Below are 18285 nucleotides of genomic sequence, written 5' to 3'. Positions count from 1 at the left end.
TAGTTTTTGAGGCATAGGACCTGAACGTAGAATGGTACACGAAGGTTGCAGCAGCCATTCAGAATGCAATCCAGTGCCACCGTGTCGTCTATGGTGAGAAAAAAAAGAGCTACCCAGACATCACTTGATCGTTTTTCTCAAGAGGGTAGATAGAATTGAATCCAGCAAGGAACCAGAACCTGTGCCATCAACATCAGGCATGAGTGAAACTGCAGCTTGCCCTCCATCTCCTATTGCTGACGATCCTTCAACTCTACCAACTCCCACCCCCTCTCCCTCCTCCAGTCAGTAACTCTTCTTGCCTGTTCACTCGATGCCAGCCTCTGGAAGCCAGCAATTGTACTGTACTACTGTACTTTTCAAGGTACTGTACTGTAAGGTTAAAAAGTTTTGTTTGTTTGCTTGTTATGTATTATTTGTGTGAAAAGTATTATAAACTTAATACAGTACAGTACTGTATAGCCGATTGTGTTAGTTGGGTACCTAGGCTAACTTTGTTGGACTTACGAACAAATTGGACTTATGAACAAATTGGACTTATGAACGCGCTCTCAGTACGGAACTTGTTCGTATGTAGGAGACACTGTTCTGGACACGTTAAGTTTGAAATATCTAACATCCAAGAGGAGATGTTAAGTAGTTAATGTTAAGTAGTTAATGTTAGGTAGAAAAAAATGAGTCTGGAGTTCAGGGGCAGGTTGGAGGTAGAAATACAAATTAAAATATAATTTGATAAGTGTTCATATTTTCACAGTAGTCAGTCTTTTCATTCAAAAACATTCCACCTCCTTTTATTTTGTTCATTTATGTCTCTTGGTAAGATTTTTCATACACACTTGGCACATTTCTTATTAAGATAATTCAATGCAACTCAGCAAACAGTTATTGAGAATGTATTGTAAGATTGGCAATGGTGCTAGAGTGAACAAAGCAGACATGATTCTGGTCCGAGTATGAACTACAGATGAGGAAATGGATAATTAAAATTCGGTATGATAAGTATGTTTCGATAGTAATGGACAACTTTTTCCAAAGGTTCCCCTCCTTTCCCCCTGATGGAATGCCCCACCCCAGGGTGCCTTACCTGAAGCACTAGGTGCCTTGAATCAATTCAGCTGCCTTTCTCCGCCAAGTCTTTGATCAAAGCCTGGATGGCAGAGGTGGCATGTGGCTGATTATCGTGGTATGTAGTATGTAGATAGTGAGGTTATTGTGATATTGATTATCACTTAAGACCTGTTAAGACAGGAATACATACACCGATTAAACCCCATCTACCCATCATTCCTCTTCTCTCCCCATGAGAATCAGTCTGAAGTCACCCCATCCCCCATTCCATCCTCTTAAAAAAACAGCGGGAAAATCAGGGATACAAATTTTAAGACTATATTCATTTTAGGTCTGTTTTTTGAAAAATCTAAAATTTTTCTTGAATATTGAAAAAAGTAAAACCACTCTAAAAGAGAATTATTAGAGAATTTAAACATAGCCTTTACCACAAAACAGTGTACTTCAAAAGAGGTGAGGTTGTTGGCAAAAATAATAAATACTTAGTGGTGGGCCCTTTTTATCTGTTTAATTGTTTTGCTGTTGTGTTTGGATAAAGGCTGTTTCAGAGCAGTCAGTAAGCAGCTGGTATCTAGAAAGTTAACCACTGTGATTACTAAAGGCTTAAATAACAAACTCTGTAGCTTGTTTTCGGTAAAGAGATATCAGCTCCCACAAAGAGCCGAAATGTTCATAATAGATTTTTTTCAAAGTTGCAGAACAAGAGGTGTTTGTTGAAGATCAGCAAATCATAGGAAAAGATTTACTTAGCTTATTCTTACATCTTTAGCATTTCCCAACTAGTGTAAACAGATAGAGCTTTTCCAGCAGATGGAAAAATTTGCACCAAAACCCCTCAGAACTCAATGATGACACCACTGATACCCCTCCCTTCCTGCCTTCCTCCCTCTCCCTCCCTTCAGCCCTCCCTCCCTTGTTCTTTTATCTTTAATCTCAAAATTGCACTAAAAAAGCTATTTTACTTTAAACTTTCATTATTAATTATAATTTAGTAAGTTTTATAGAGTATGTGTTATTTTTGAATACTGTACTTTGATTAAGTTAATCTAATAATAGTTCATATTAGAAAATATGTACTTTTCATTAATTTACACTTTTATTTGTACTTTATAATATACTTATGATTAAAGTATATTTAAGTGTAATAAATACATAGTTTCACTGATCTTTGCTTTGTAATAAGTAATAAAATATAGGCATTGTCAGTTTTGTTTCAATAGTGCCAATCCGAAAGAGTAGACACTTGGGCTCATGGATTATACACATTTCAACTTTACTAAATTTTGCCAAATTGTTCTCCAAGATATTAGTATCTAATTACACCCCAATTAGTAGTATATAAAACCTTGTATAGCTCCAAATCACAGCCAATATTTTGAATTAGTTAACTCTTACATCATTGCCAATCTGGTATGAAATTATATCTAATGTGGTTTCATTTCTATTTCCCTGATTGTTAGTGAAGTGAAGCACCTTTTCATATGTTTATTGGCCATTGTACTTGTCTTTTTCTTATTGTACATTAATCTTCTCATTTTATCAATATATTAGGGTTGCAATTATCTTCTCCCAATTTGCGGACTTCTTCACTTTGTTAATAATATATTTTGATAAATAGAAGTTTCAATTTAAATACAGTGAGTTTATTAATCTTATCTTTTGGCTTGTACTTTTTGTGATTTAAGAACTCCTTCCTTAACTCAAGGTCATTAAGTTGGTCACTTACATTTCTCCCAAGCTTAGTGTTTTGTTTTTTCATAATTGGATCTTCAATTAGAGTGAGAAGCAAGAATCCAATTTTATTTGTTTACACATGAAAACGTTACCATTACCATTTAAAAAACAGTCTATCCCCTTCTCATTCATCTGCTATGCCAGCTCTGTCCTACGTCAAGTTTTTATACATATATGGGTCTATAGGCTATTTTAGTCCATTTATGTCTTCTTGACTCCAGAGACAGTTCCTCACATCTTTTTTTTTTTAATACATCTTTATTGGAGTATAATTGCTTCACAATGCTGTGTTAGTTTCTGTTATACAACAAAGTGAATCAGCCATATGCATACATATATCCCCATATCCCCTCCCTCTTGAGCCTCCCTCCCACCCGCCCTATCCCACCTCTCTAGGTGGTCACAAAGCACTGAGCTGATCTCCCTGTGGGATACAACTGCTTCCCACTAGCTCGCTATTTTACATTTGGTAATGTATATATGTCAGTGCTACACTCTCATTTCATCCCAGCTTACCCTTCTCCCTCCCCGTGTCTTCAAGTCCATTCTCTACATCTGTGTCGTTATTCCTGTCCTGCCCTTAGGTTCATCAGAACCTTTTTTTTTTTTTTAGATTCCATATATATGTGTTAGCATACAGTATTTGTTTTTCTCTTTCTGACTTACTTCACTCTGTATGACAGACTCTAGGTCCATCCACCTCACTACAAATAACTCAATTTTGTTTCTTTTCATGGCTGAGTCATATTCTATTGTATATATGTGCATCTTCCTTATCCATTCATCTGTTGATGGACACTTAGGTTGCTTCCATGTCCTGGCTATTGTAAATAGTGCTTCAGTGAACATTTTGGTACATGACTCTTTTTGAATTATGGTTTTCTCAGGGTATATGCCCAGTAGTGGGATTGCTGGGTCATATGGTAGTTCTATTTTTAGTTTCTTAAGGAACCTCCATACTGTTCTCCATAGTGGCTGTATCAATTTACATTCCCATCAGTAGTGTAAGAAGGTTCCCTTTTCTCCACACCCTCTCCAGCATTTATTGTTCGTAGATTTTTTGATGATGGCCATTCTGACCTGTGTGAGGTGATACCTCATTGTAGTTTTGATTTGCATTTCTCTAAAGATTAGTGATGCTGAGCATCCTTTCATGTGTTTGTTGGCAATCTGTATATCTCCTTTGACAAAATGTCTATTTAGGTCTTCTGCCCATTTTTGGATTGGGTTGTTTGTTTTTTTCATATTGAGCTGCTTGTATATTTTGGAGATTAATCCTTTGTCAGTTGCTTCATTTGCAAATATTTTCTCCCATTCTGAGGGTTGTCTTTTCATCTCGTTTATGGTTTCCTTTGCTGTGCAAAAGCTTTTAAGTTTCTTTAGGTCCCATTTGTTTATTTTTGTTTTTATTTCCATTTCTCTAGGAGGTGGGTCAAAAAGGATCTTGTGGTGATTTATGTCATAGAGTGTTCTGCCTATGTTTTCCTCTAAGAGTTTGATAGTGTCTGGCCTTACATTTAGGTCTTTAATCCATTTGGAGTTTATTTTTGTATACGATGTTAGGAAATGTTCTAATTTCATTCTTTTACATGTAGCTGTCCAGTTTTCCCAGCACAAATTATTGAAGAGGTTGTCTTTTCTCCATTGTATATTCTTGCCTCCTTTATCAAAGAAAAGGTGACCATATGTGTGTGGTTTTATCTCTTGGCTTTCTATCCTGTTCCATTGATCTATATTTCTATTTTTGTGCCAGTACCATACTATCTTGATTACTGTAGCTTTGTAGTATAGTCTGAAGTCAGGGAGTCTGATTCCTCCAGCTCCATTTTTCTTTCTCAAGATTGTTTTGGTAATTCGGGGTCTTCTGTGTTTCCATACAAATTGTGAAATTTTTTGTTCTAGTTCTGTGAAAAATGCCATTGGTAGTTTGATAGGGATTGCATTGAATCTGTAGATTGCTTTGGGTAGTAGAGTCATTTTCACAATGTTGATTCTTCCAATCCAAGAACATGGTATATCTCTCCGTTTGTATCATCTTTAATTTCTTTCATCAGTGTCTTATAGTTTTCTGCATACAGGTCTTTTGTCTCCTTAGGTAGGTTTATTCGTAGGTATTTTATTCTTTTTGTTGCAATAGTAAAGGGGACTGTTTCCTTAATTTCTTTTTCTGATCTTTCGTTGTTAATGTATAAGAATGCAAGAGACTTCTGTGCATTAATTTTGTCTCCTGCTACTTTACCAAATTCATTGATTAGCTCTAGTAGTTTTCTGGTAGCATCTTTAGGATTCTCTATGTATAGTATCATGTCATCTGCAAACAGTGACAGTTTTACTTCTTCTTTTCCAATTTGTATTCCTTTTACTTGTTTTTCTTCTCTGATCGCTGTGGCTAAAAATTCCAAAACTATGTTGAATAATAGCAGTGAGAGTGAGCAACCTTGTCTTTTTTCTGATCTTAGAGGAAATGGTTTCTCTTTTTCACCATTGAGAAAAATGTTGGCTGTGGGTTTGTCATATATGGCCTATATTATGTTGAGGTAGGTTCCCTCTATGCCCCTTTTCTGGAGAGTGTTTATTATAAATTGGTGTTGAAATTTGTCAAAAGCTTTTTCTGCATCTATTGAGATGATTATATGCTTTTTATCCTTCAATTTGTTGATATGGTGTATCACGTTGATTGACTTGCATATATTGAAGAATCCTTGTATCCCTGGGATAAATCCCACTTGATCATGGTGTATGATCCTTTTAATGTGCTGTTGGCTTCTGTTTGCTATTATTTTGTTCAGGATTTTTGCATCTATGTTCATCAGTGCTGATAGTTTTCTTTTTTTGTGACATCTTTGTCTGGTTTTGGTATCAGGGTGATGGTGGCCTCATAGAATGAGTTTGGGAGTGTTCCTCCCTCTGCTATAAATTGGAAGAGTTTGAGAAGGATAGGTGTTAGCTCTTCTATAAATATTTGATAGAATTCACCTGTGAAGTTATCTGGTCCTGGGCTTTTGTTTGTTGGAAGATTTTTAATCACAGTTTCAATTTCAGTGCTTGTGATTGGTCTGTTTATATTTTCTATTTCTTCCTGGTTCAGTCACAGAACATTGTGCTTTTCTAAGAATTTGTCCATTTCTTCCAGGTTGTCTATTTTATTGGCATATAGTTGCTTGTAGTAATCTCTCATGATCCTTTGTATTTCTGCAGTGTCAGTTGTTACTTCTCCTTTTTCATTTCTAATTCTGTTGATGAGTCTTCTCCTTTTTTTTCTTGATGAGTCTGACTAATGGGTTATCAATTTTATCTTCTCAAAGAACCAGCTTTTAGTTTTATTGATCTTTGCTATTGTGCCCTTCATTCCTTTTTCATTTATTTTTTTATCTGATCTTTATGATTTCTTTCCTTCTGCTAACTTTGGGGGTTTTTGTTCTTCTTTCTCTAATTGCTTTAGGTGTAAGGTTAGGTTGTTTATTTGAGATTTTTCTTGTTTCTTAAGGTAGGATTGTATTGCTATAAACTTCCCTCTTAGAACTGCTTTTGCTGCATCCCATAGGTTTTGGGTCATCGTGTTTTCATTGTCATTTGTTTCTAGGTATTTTCTTTTTTACTCTTTGATTTCTTTAGTGATCTCTTGATAAAAATACTCTCTTATTTAGTAGTGTACTGTTTAGCCTCCATATGTTTGTATTTTTTACAGTTTTTTTTTCCTGTAATTGATATCTAGTCTCATAGCATTGTGGTTGGAAAAGATACTTGATACGATTTCAATTTTCTTAAATTTACCAAGGCTTGATTTGTGACCCAAGATATGATCTATCCTGGAGAATGTTCCATGAGCACTTGAGAAGAAAGTGTATTCTGTTGTTTTGGATGGAATGTCCTATAAATATCAATTAAGTACATCTTGTTCAACGTGTCATTTAAAGCTTGTGTTTCCTTATTTATTTTCATTTTGCATGATCTGTCCATTGGTGGAAGTGGGGTGTTAAAGTCCCCTATTATTGTTGTGTTACTGTTGATTTCCCCTTTTATGGCTGTTAGCATTTGCCTTATGTACTGAGGCACTCCTATGTTGGGTGCATAAATATTTAGAGTTGTTATATTCTTCTTGGATTGATCCCTTGATCATTATGTAGTGTCCTTCTTTGTCTCTTGTAATAGTCTTTATTTAAAGTCTATTTTGTCTGATATGAGAATTGCTACTCCAGCTTTCTTTTGATTTCCATTTGCATGGAATATCTTTTTTCATCCCCTCATTTTCAGTCTGTATGTGTCCCTGGGTCTGAAGTGGGTCTCTTGTAGACAGCATATATATGGTTCTTGTTTTTGTATACATTCATCCAGTCTATGTCTTTTGGTTGGAGCATTTAATCCATTTACATTTAAGGTAATTATCGATATGTACTTTCCTATTACCATTTTCTTAATTGTTTTGGGTTTGTTTTCGTAGGTCTTTTCCTTCTCTTGTGTTTCCTGCCTAGAGAAATTCCTTTAACGTTTGATGCAGAGCTGGTCTGGTGGTGCTGAATTTTCTTAACTTTTGCTTGTCCGTAAAGGTTTTAGTTTCTCCGTCGAATCTGAATGAGATCCAGCTGGGTAGAGTAATCTTGGTTGTAGGTTTTTCCCTTTCATCACTTTAAATATGTCCTGCCAGTCCCTTCTGGCTTGCAGTTTCTGCTGAAAGATCAGCTGTTAACCTTATGGGGATTCCCTTGTATGTTATTTGTTGCTTTTCCCTTGCTGCTTTTAATATTTTTTCTGTGTATTTAATTTTTGATAGTTTGATTAATATGTGTCTTGGCGTTTTTCTCCTTGGATTTATCCTGTATGAGACTCTCTGCACTTCCTGTACTTGATTGACTATTTCCTGTCCCATGTTAGGGAAGTTTTCAACTACAATCTCTTTAAATATTTTCTCAGACTCTTTCTTTCTCTCTTCTTCTTCTGGGACTCCTGTAATTTGAATGTTCGTACATTTAATGCAGTCCAAGAGGTCTCTGAGACTGTCCTGTCCTCAATTCTTTTCATTCTTTTTTTCTTTATTCTGCCTTGTGGTAGTTATTTTCAGTATTTTATCTTCCAGGTCACTTATCCATTCTTCTTCTTCAGTTATTCTGTTATTCATTCCTTCTAGAGAATTTTTAATTTCATTTATTGTGTTGTTCATCACTGTTTGTTTGCTCTTTAGTTCTTCTAGGTCCTTGTTAAACGTTTCTTGTATTTTCTCCTTTCCATTTCCAAGATTTTGGATCATCTTTACTATCATTACTCTGAATTCTTTTCCAGATAATTGCCTATTTCCTCTTCATTTGTTTGGTCTGGTGGGTTTCTACCTTGCTCCTTCACCTGCTGCATATTTTTCTGTCTTCTCATTTTGTTTAACTTACTGTGTTTAGGGTCTCCTTTTCTCAGCCTGCATGTTCGTAATTCCTGTTGTTTTTGGTGTCTGCCCCCAGTGGGTGAGGTTGGTTCAGTGGGTTGTGTAGGCTTCCTGGTGGAGGGGACTGGTGCCTGTGTTCTAGTGGGTGGGGCTGGATCTTGTCTTTCTGGTGGGCAGGGCCATGTCCAGTGGTGTGTTTTGGGTTGTCTGTGAACTTAGTATGATTTTAGGCAGCCTCTCTGCCAGTGGGTGGGGTTGTGTTCCTGTCCTGCTAGTTGTTTGGCATGGGACGTCCAGCACTGGAGCTTGCTGGCCATTAGGTGGAGCTGGGTGTTAACGTTGAGATGGAGATTTCTGGGAGAGCTCTCGCCGATGGGCAGGAGGTCTCTGGTGGCCCAATGTCCTGAACTTGGCTCTCCCACCTCAGAGGCTCAGGCCTGACACCAGGCCAGAGCACCAAAACCCTGTCAGCCACATGGCTCAGAAGAAGAGAGAGAAAAAAAGAAGGAAAAATAATAATAAATTAAAAAATTATTAAAATAAAAAAATTTTTAAATAATAATTTTTAAAAAAGAAAAGAGCAACCAATCCAATAAACAAATTCACCCACGATAACAAGTGCTAAATACTATACTAAGATAAACATAAAAATCAGAAACAAATTAGTTGCAGACAGCAAACCCCATACCCCACAGTTTCTTCCAAAGTCCACCGCCTCAATTTTGGGATGATTCGTTGTCTATTCAGGCATTCCACGGATGCAGGGTACATTAAGTTGATTGTGGGGATTTAATCCACTGCTCCTGAGGCTGCTGGGAGAAATTTCCCTTTCTCTTCTTTGCTCGCACAGCTCCTGGGGTTCAGCTTTGGTTTTAGCCCCACCTCTGCATGTAGGTCGCCCTCAGGCATCTGTTCCCACCCAGAGAGTACAGGGTTAAAGCAGAGGCTGATTAGGGGGCTCTTGCTCACGCAGGCCGGGGGGAGGGAGGGGTACGGTAGTTATAATTGGAATGTAGGGCGAGCCTGCAGTGGCAAAGACTGGTGTGACATTGCAACAGCCTGAGGTGCATCATGTGTTCTCCCGGGGAATGAGTCCCTGGATCACAGGACTCTGGCAGTTGTGTTGCACAGGCTCCCGGGGGGGTGTGGATAGTGAACTGTGCTTGCACACAGGCTTCTTGGTGGCTGCAGCAGCAGCATTAGCATTTCATTCCCGTCTCTGGGGTCCGAGCTGATAGCTGCAGCTCACGCCCATCTCTGGAGCTCATTTAGGCAGTGCTCTGACTTCTGTGGGAAGACAGTGAAGGAATCCCCTCTCCTCGCACACCCCAAAACAATGGTCTCTTGCCTCTTAGGCAGGTCCATACTTTTTCCCAGACTCTCTCCTGTCTAGCTGTGGTGCACTAGCCCCCTTCAGGCTGTGTTCATGCAGCCAACCCCAGTCCTCTCCCTGGGATCTCACCTCTGAAGCCCGAGCCTCAGCTCCTAGCCCCCACCCGCCCCAGCAGGTGAGCAGACAAGCCTCTCAGGCTGGTGAGTGCTGGTCGGCTCTGATCCTCTGTGCGGGAAGCTCTCTGCTTTGCCCTCTGCACCCTTGTTGCTTTGCTCTCCTCCGTGGCTCTGAAGCTTCCCCCCACTGCCCACCCCCTGTCTCCACCAGTGAAGGGGCTTCCTAGTGTGTGGAAACTTTTCCTACTTCACAGCTCCCTCCCATCCTTATTCTTTTATCTCTGTTTTTTCTTTTTTCTTTTGCCCTACACAGGTATGTGGGGATTTTCTTGCCTTTTGGGAAGTCGGAGGTCTTCTGCCAGCGTTCAGTAGGTGTTCTGTAGGAGCTATTCCACATGTAGATGTATTTTTGTTGTATTTGTGGGGAGGAAGGAGATATCCACATCTTACTCCTCCGCCATCTTGAAGGTCCCCTGGCTATCTATTTTACATTTGGTAGTGTATATATGTCAATGCTACTCTCACTTTGCCCCAACTTCCCTTCCCCCTCCCCGCATCCTCAAGTCCATTCTCTATGTCTGCATCTTTATTCCTGCCCTGCCACTAGGTTCATCAGTACTGGTTTTTTTTACCTTCCATATACATGCGTTAGCATACAGTACTTGTTTTTCTCTTTCTGATGTACTTCACTCTCACTATCTTAATTACAGCTTTATAAGAAGACTTAAGACTTGTTAAGACAGAAGCACCCCACCACGTGCACACACACACACACACACACACACACACACACACACAAACACACACACATCAGTTTTATTTTTCTTTTTCAAAATTGACTAGACCGGATTTTTATGCAGAGGAGTGACATGATCTGACTCACAGTTTTTAAAAGGAGCACCCGGGCTGTTGTGTAAAGAATAATAATGACATCAGAGAGAGAGGAAAAATTGCTAGAATTATGTCCTTGAATAGATGAAAGCGGATGGCAACCAGTGGAAATAAGAGGGATTAGCTTTGCAGAGCAGCATGCAAAGTTCAACTACGGTAATAAAGGCAGAGTCTATGCATGTAGATGCTATTATGCTATTATGGTGATGGGAATCTGGAGATTCTCTTCTGATTGTTTTAATCTTTTTGGTGAAATCATCAGTTAAGAATGAGACGTTGGAGGTTTAAGAAGAAAGGAAATGGTGTAGAATCATTGTTGAGGAGAATAGGAAAATAAATGATCACCTGGAGGCATTAAGAGCCCACTTGAGGTTTGTGGTCATTCATTTAAAGACAGAACAGTGAACATGGCTGTGTCTCCCAGCCACATACAGCTGTAGAGATTTGGGCTTAATCAGGATTCTGCTAATTAAGGAAATAAAGTGAAAGATGATAAAGGAGTTGAAGGGAGTGATTGTAATGGTTGACAAGCAATCTAAACTGGGTAAAGAAGGGAGTGAAGACATGTGAGTGAGAACACTGAAAAGTGGTAAGATCAATGTATTGGAAAATCTATGGGGTCAAGGGAATGTTGGGGAAGGGATCTGGAAAGACAGGAGGCAGGAGAAAGAGAGTGGGATGCATGAAATTCACATTATGAGAGGGTTGCCCATATTGGCAATTACAAGGTCAGAGTTATGAGTGGGGCTGGCTTCGTGGCGTGGAACCTTATGCAGCCACCCAGGGCCCTACACTCAGAGGGCCCTGCACTTGGTTTACTGTTCTGCTGTCACCATCTCAAAATTCCTAATAATTTTTTAAGAGGGGCATTAAATTTTCATTTTTTCTATGGGCCCCACAAATTATGTAGCCAGTCCTGGTTATGAACATGGGAGTGAGAGGGCGATGTAGGTGGAAGACAAGATTATCGAAGGAGAGGAATTCGAGGAACTGAGAAATTGGGATGTTAAAGGATAATCCACATGTGAATTGAAATTGCCAACAATTTAGTCAGGAATAGTACTGAAGATGGTGACAGTGAGCTAGGAGCTAAATCCTGGAGAAATGAGTCACAGTAACCCAGAGCTGAGGAGCTGTCAGCATAGTGACATCTTGATTGGGTAGGAGGTGATATAATCTACTTGAAGCTCAAAGCTGAGGGTTTGGAGATGGGAAACAACACTGAAGAGCTGCAAAAGGAAGAGCACGGGCCTCCCCTCCAGGCCTGCAGTGAGGAGAGAGCACCAGCCTTTTAGTGGGGTCCCGGGGAAGCAGTGTCCGTGGGACAGAGCCAGGTTTCCCTTAGAGTGAGAAGATGACAGGGGTGATTAGAGAATAGGTTGAAGACATAGGAGACTTTGGTGATGGCAGACCTTGAGTGCTAGAGAACACGTGGAAGGATTTCAGGAGCTGGGGAGAGGACACAATACAGGCTGTACAGAGCTTTGTAGGATTAGACAACAGGAGAAAAGATATCCTGAGAGACTGGGGTTCTTGCAGTGACTAACAAACAGGGATAAAGGGCATGATGAGATTAACCCAGTGGATTCCAGGCAGAGGGTGGAGGCAAGACTGTGAGTGCTGGGGGATAAAGAGGGGCTCCCTCGTCACCGTGGTGACAGGGGCAGAAGGCCCAGGGGAAGCATGGTCTTTATAACTGCCTTGAGTGTAAATGCACACTGAAAAATCATGTATCTTTTAAAAGTTTCATAAGTGGCATCTATAAAATAATAATTAGAATAGGAGGCATTACAATAAGTCTTTATGTTGACCCAGTAATATTGCAGTTGTATAAAGTAGATACTAATCTCACTGCTCTGTAATCTCTTACAGCATTTTTTGGGGTAAACATTCCAAAATAAATGCATATAGGTATCACAAATTCAGTAAATCAATTTCTTGTAAAGCATCACTGCAATGTGGCTTATTTCATGAAAAATACTTTGCAAAGAATAAGACTATATTTGAGCAATGTCCCTCTTTCTAACTTGAAGTATATGGCTTTTGGATTAATTAATATAGAACCTCCATTTGTTTTATTCTTTCAAACTCCTCTAGTAAAGATTTTCTTAGGCTGATAATACAACAGTATAATTAAAAATAAAGTCATTTATTTAAGAATTTAACTTAGGCTATATGATAGTTGAGTTTCAAGAAACCATGTGAGCAACCAAAAGCAATGTATGGACCTTGTTTGGATCCCTATTTGAATAATACTTCTGTGAAAAGACACTTGTGAGACCTCGTCCCAGACTGTGGAATACTTTAACTTGTCACATATAGACAAGGATTCATGTAAACACTTTTTGTTGCTTGTCATGTGATTTAAAGACACCCACTAGCTTCTTCTGGCCTCAGGAAACCCCACAAAAAGGATTGGGATTTGAAGTCAATTGTCAAAGCCACCAGACAATGAGCGACGACGTCTCCTGTACCTTAAAGCTAAAGCTATCTGCCTTCCCAATTCAGTCAAAAGATGGGTCATCTGATTCTTTGGCATGGGTGCAAGTGAAGGGGTGAGGAGCGATCAGTCAGATAATTTGAACTTCATGTCAATGTTTTTGATCCTCATTTTTTACATTTTAATATTTCTTTGGAATCAGAACATGGTTAACAGTTGATAGAGACATTTAATGTATGCATTTTTCTCCTCAAAAGCTATTATTAAATTGATAACATCTTGGAATTGAAGAAATATGGTAATGTATGCTATTTCCTGTTTTGGAAATTGCTCGATTGAGTCTGTTATCTAAATTCTAGTTAGATTACTTACCCAGTGGCTCCTGTTCCAGTGAGGCACAACAGCACAATACATCGCTTCCTTGCACAAAATTCCCAACCTTCTCTATTTTAGTTACATTAACTATCTCTAATGAGGTCAATGACCTGTCAATTAATAAACAACACAGGAATGGTTTGATGGTGTTTTGTATGTTGTATCAACTTAGGGCTAGGTGAAAAAACTAGAGAGAAATACCAAGACAACGGAAACTGTAAGATTTCTCTCCTTATTCTCTTTGCTACAGCCCAGACTTCCACCATAGAATAAAGGTCTCCATTTTAAAACCTCTCTTTCCAATTCCCACAGATGAGAAGGCCTGAAAATGATCAGTTTCTTTTTGGGATCCAAGATTGACAAAGGCATTGCACACAAAATACAGTGGTAGATGTTACCTGGATTTGCATATAAGAACATTGTGATTCACACAGTCATCTTTCCACAGGTTTAAAAATTTGGTCTACACATACCGAATCTTCAAAGAGAAACATGGGTATTACAATATACAGGTAAGAACATACAAGAACTCCTATAACAAAAACAACACAAGTTGGAGGGAGAAAAACCTGAGAACATCTCTTGAACCTGAGATGCCATGAAGAGGCATTCTAAACAGGGAAGCAGTGTGCAGAGTTAGAATCAGATCAGTAGTTAACCTTGTCTTTCTTTGAGAGAAATAGGAATGCACTAGAGTTGGGTTCCATTTTCAAGAAAAACAAGGCTGTTGTTCAAAAGTGTAGAGGCACAAAGTTCCTCCAGGGGTCAAATATACCAACCTTTACTCCATATAAGACTACTGTCAAATTATAAGACTAAACAATGAACAGGATGGGTGGAAAGGGAAGGTGGGGAGAGGTCCGAATGTTTAGGAAGTCAACATTCGGGGACACCATAGCTGTCTGAAAATGCAAAGGGGAGCATCAGTCAACTGGCAATTTAGGGATTTCTTTAATGTTTCTGGTTTACTGAGAGCTAAGCAGAAAAACCTTTTTTCTTTTGAAGTTACTTCTCTGGTAGGAAATAGAGTATAATAAATGTCATTGAATCTTTAATTACTAACATAGACTCCTGAAATAATCTTTCTGAAACACTTGCATAAAGGTTAAGCAGATTTTTTTACTGCAGGATTTCTCAGAATCTTCAATATGCTAACGTTCATTGTGACTATCTGAAAGAGATTAGAATATACAATGATCCCCAGACACACACACGCACACATATATTTAATTTTTCTTTTGCCACAAAGGACATTATTGAGGCAATTGACAAACTCTGCATAAGGTCTGTAGATTAGTAATAGTATTGCATCAAGATTAATTTCCTCATAGGGAGGGTGAGAGGGACACACAAAAGGGAGGAGATATGGGGATATATGTATATGTATAGTTGATTCACTTTGTTATAAAGCAGAAACTAGCACACCACTGTAAGGCAATTATACTCCAATAAAGATGTTAAAAATTAAAAAGTTCCCTATAATGGCCATTGATATTCTAAACTGCCTTTGGTCAAGTCTGTTCATTTAGTTACAAATGTACCTGAAAAAAAAAAACAAAACGATTAATTTCCTCATTTTAGTGTGGATATGTAATGTTCTTGCTTTTTAGGAAATACGAAGTATTTAGGGTCAAAGGGATATCATGTCAGCAACTTACTCTCATAATTTTTTTTAAAAAAGAATACATATATGTATACATATATACACACACATATATATTTAGAAAGAGAGAGAATGAAAGGCAAATACAATAAAATGTTAACATTTGGGGTATGGGTGAAGGTTATATATGGAAATTTAAAAAATATTTTTGCAGCTTTTAAAGCAACATATTTTAAAACACTTCTTTCTTTCTTGTGCATATTTTGGGAAATTCTGGATAATTCCTTAATACCCCATTTTGTCTCTTGTCTGAACAAAACAGAGAGGCATCCAAATCAGTTATAACAGACACAGAGGGGCATTTCATTGAGGAGAAGCTCTGTATCAGGGCCTGTGCTGGATGCTGCCTTGGGCTGAAGTGACAGCCTTTCGTAGAGCTGACTTCCATGTCAGCCTGCATCTCTGTCACGGAGGTTAACCACACCCCAGGTCACAGAGCCTTCCTGTCCACACCCCTCTGTAGACCAACACCGTGGTCCTAAGAGAACCACAGGGATCATTAAGAAAATCAAATACATAAGAGCCAAGAAAGCTCTTGTGTTTTTAAATTATTTCTATAAGATTATATTAGAAAATTGTGCTTGGCTTGTAGGTGGTAAAGAGAAAACAACTATTCACAATTTACCTGAGTCATGTTGACATTCCCATTTTCAATTTAAATCGGGACTTTTGGGTCTTGTTTTCCTCTCATGGAGAGTTTGAATTCGTCAAGTACGTAAGTTGCATATTTTGCGTTTCCCATCAGAAGTCCTCCCGTATTAGTCCCCTACACTCTAACATAAGCTCTTAGAGGGGTACCCTCCACAGGGTCCCTACAAGAACCGTCCCCAGATTGCCAAGAATGGGAGCTCATTCGATACTGCAGACGGAGGTGGGGACCTTTGATTGTTAATCTTCTTTACTCAGAGTAGCTCAAGTCAGAATTCCGTTTTAAAAAGGAGAGTTTCTGGGTATTGCGTACGGTGTGAGCTCCCACACAAGAAGTGTCGGCCACCTGTTTTCAATTCACCGCTCAGAGGCAGCCCTGAAAACCACTGTTTTGAGAAGTGTCATCTTTCACACACAATTGCACGATGATGAGTGATCTCCTTGCATTTTTGCAGACCGTGGAAGGCGTTCAAAGACAGATCTTTCCAAACCTAGAGGAATTGATCTCCAAGTTTGAAAAACCAAATCAAGGGCTGGTGGTTCACCTTTTAAGGCCAATAAAGAGAACCCGTCCCTGCCTGAGATGGAGAAGATCGAAGATAAAGCTAGATGGTATTTATGATAAATAACTTTCACACGGGTTCCAGACAGGAACCTTAGTCCCATTTCCACCACTGGCCTACTTTGCAGAACCGATACAGATAATTGTCCCTTTCTATGATGTTAGCTCTAAAAAGCTTCATTCTATGAAGAGCACTTTCCATTTTGTTGGGAAGTGGTGGCTTCGAGCTCCTGGAGGCGGCAAACACATAGAGCTCTCTGTGCTTGGACAGCCCGGGGAGCAAGGGTGGTTCCTGAGCACTCTCCGAGAGCTGACTTCAAACTCATTCTGTGACCTTGTGCACACAACACAGGTTTGGGAAGAGATGACCAACAAGCAGAATTTTCAAACGAGAAAATTGCTTCAACCCTCTCCCCAAGCCTCATCCTGTTACATTTTGCTCAATATTTGCTAAGCATTCATTTATATAGTGTTAGGGGAGTAATTGTTTCAGATACACCCCAAAAGTTATTAAGCCACGGTGGAAAAGGAGAGATGGTCAGTAAATCTGAGTGCAGAGAATCGAGATCATATCCCAAGCAGCTACTCTTGCTTACACCCCTTGAAGTCTGCTCTCAGAAGAGCATCTAGTATCTGTCCGTTACAACATATTTCGAATTTAACTCAGACTTCCTGAGACATTTACAGTTTAACCCTGTCTTCTCAAGGTGGGATGTGTGGTGATAGCCCCAAGAAAGGGATTTCAGTCATCAGTGGGTAGGTGATGGGGATGGGAGCAGAAGTGCTAGCTAGGGAGAACGGCGGAGGACAGAGAGTTCTGGGGAGCCTGCAATCACCCCACACCCATTGTACTCTGTCTATAGCAAAGTTTCCCTTTAGACTGCCAGAGCAAACTTCTCACCTCCCCAACAAGACTAAGAGTGGCTTTTTAATTATGGAAAAAACCCCACAAAACCCTCCTCTACCATTTTCTCTGTCCCCCTTCCCCCACGTAGAGGAGTGTGCACCCAGAGAAGAAGCAACCCATGCAGACCCGCTTCCCATAGGTTTAGCTGCAGATGTAGTCCCACGGCCATTTTCTACCGTAACTTACAGAAAAGAAGAATAAAAGGGGGCAGAGTAGAAACCCAGGGATGTACCTGTGCTGCAGTCCTCAGGCAAACCCAGATGAGTTGCTCAGGATGCTTGGGGTGGTGGTAGTATTTGTCTCAGCAATGATAAAAATAACCACAAATTCCAACAGGGGAACCCTTTAGAGTTCGTCCCCAAGAACTGGGCGAGAGTCTCGCCATACCAGTTGTCCATGCTTGGTCAGCCTTGGCAGAGCAAGCTCCCAAATCCTCAGCTACCAAAGTGGGAACTTCCTCCCATTAGCTCACCTTCCTCCTCCTTTTCCCTTGGCCTCCTTAGAACAAGCCTTAGGTGTTCTCACTCTGAGGGAGGCACAGGTGTTCTCCTGGTGAGTGGAGGCATCTGGTCCTGGAAACTCTGATGTTTGACCTACAAACAGACCCCCTATTTTGCCAGCAGAGCTCCCTCTGGTACCCCAGCCCTTGAAGATGTCACTTGGATGTGGCATCAAGATCACCCTCTGCCTGGGGAGAAGTCTTTCCCTTGAGTGGTGTTGGTCAGTGTGACTCCCGGGTGTTGAGCCTCATGGCTGGTCTTCTGCTTTTTTTTCCCCCAGGGAACAGTAACAGCGATTATGTGGATGTCTTGCCTTGAAGATAAGGAGACTGGACAAAGCACCTATAGAAGAGATGGGGTGATAGCTCTCACCAGCGACCCTGCTTCTCCTGTAGGTGTAGGTCTGCAAGGCCAAACTCTAGGGGACAATTTAGACTCTCCTGGTGTGAGTGACTGAAGATGTTCTGTCCACCAGTCTCAGAGAAATCACTCCCCCTGCCCCCCCTCCCATGCATACACCTTGAGCAGCTTCGAAACCCCTTCTCCACTCTCACTCTCCTTTCTTGCAATAGGACAGCCTGAACCTATTCTCCTTGACTTGTTAAAGGTGCCACCACTACATCGCAGTTGACGTCCCCCTTTCAACCACGTGACCAGAGGGGAGAGAAGAGAGAGCG

At 39.9% G+C, this 18285-nt stretch overlaps 1 protein-coding gene across 1 annotated transcript in view; it reads left to right on the top strand.

The window, feature by feature from the left end:
* The window catches only part of SH2D1B (SH2 domain containing 1B), a 31710-nt gene extending 13784 nt beyond the window's left edge, over nucleotides 1–17926 (top strand). Inside the window, exons 2-4 of the mRNA XM_068538338.1 lie at nucleotides 13777–13840; nucleotides 16095–16251; nucleotides 17889–17926. Coding sequence (XP_068394439.1) covers nucleotides 13777–13840; nucleotides 16095–16251; nucleotides 17889–17926 — 259 coding nt within the window. The remainder of the gene's footprint in view (nucleotides 1–13776; nucleotides 13841–16094; nucleotides 16252–17888) is intronic.
* Nucleotides 17927–18285: the final 359 nt, after the last annotated feature.

This window comes from Eschrichtius robustus, chromosome 3 (assembly GCF_028021215.1).
Source record: "Eschrichtius robustus isolate mEscRob2 chromosome 3, mEscRob2.pri, whole genome shotgun sequence".
NCBI classification, from domain to species: Eukaryota; Metazoa; Chordata; class Mammalia; order Artiodactyla; family Eschrichtiidae; genus Eschrichtius; species Eschrichtius robustus.
This window is presented reverse-complemented; position numbering and strand designations above follow the sequence as displayed.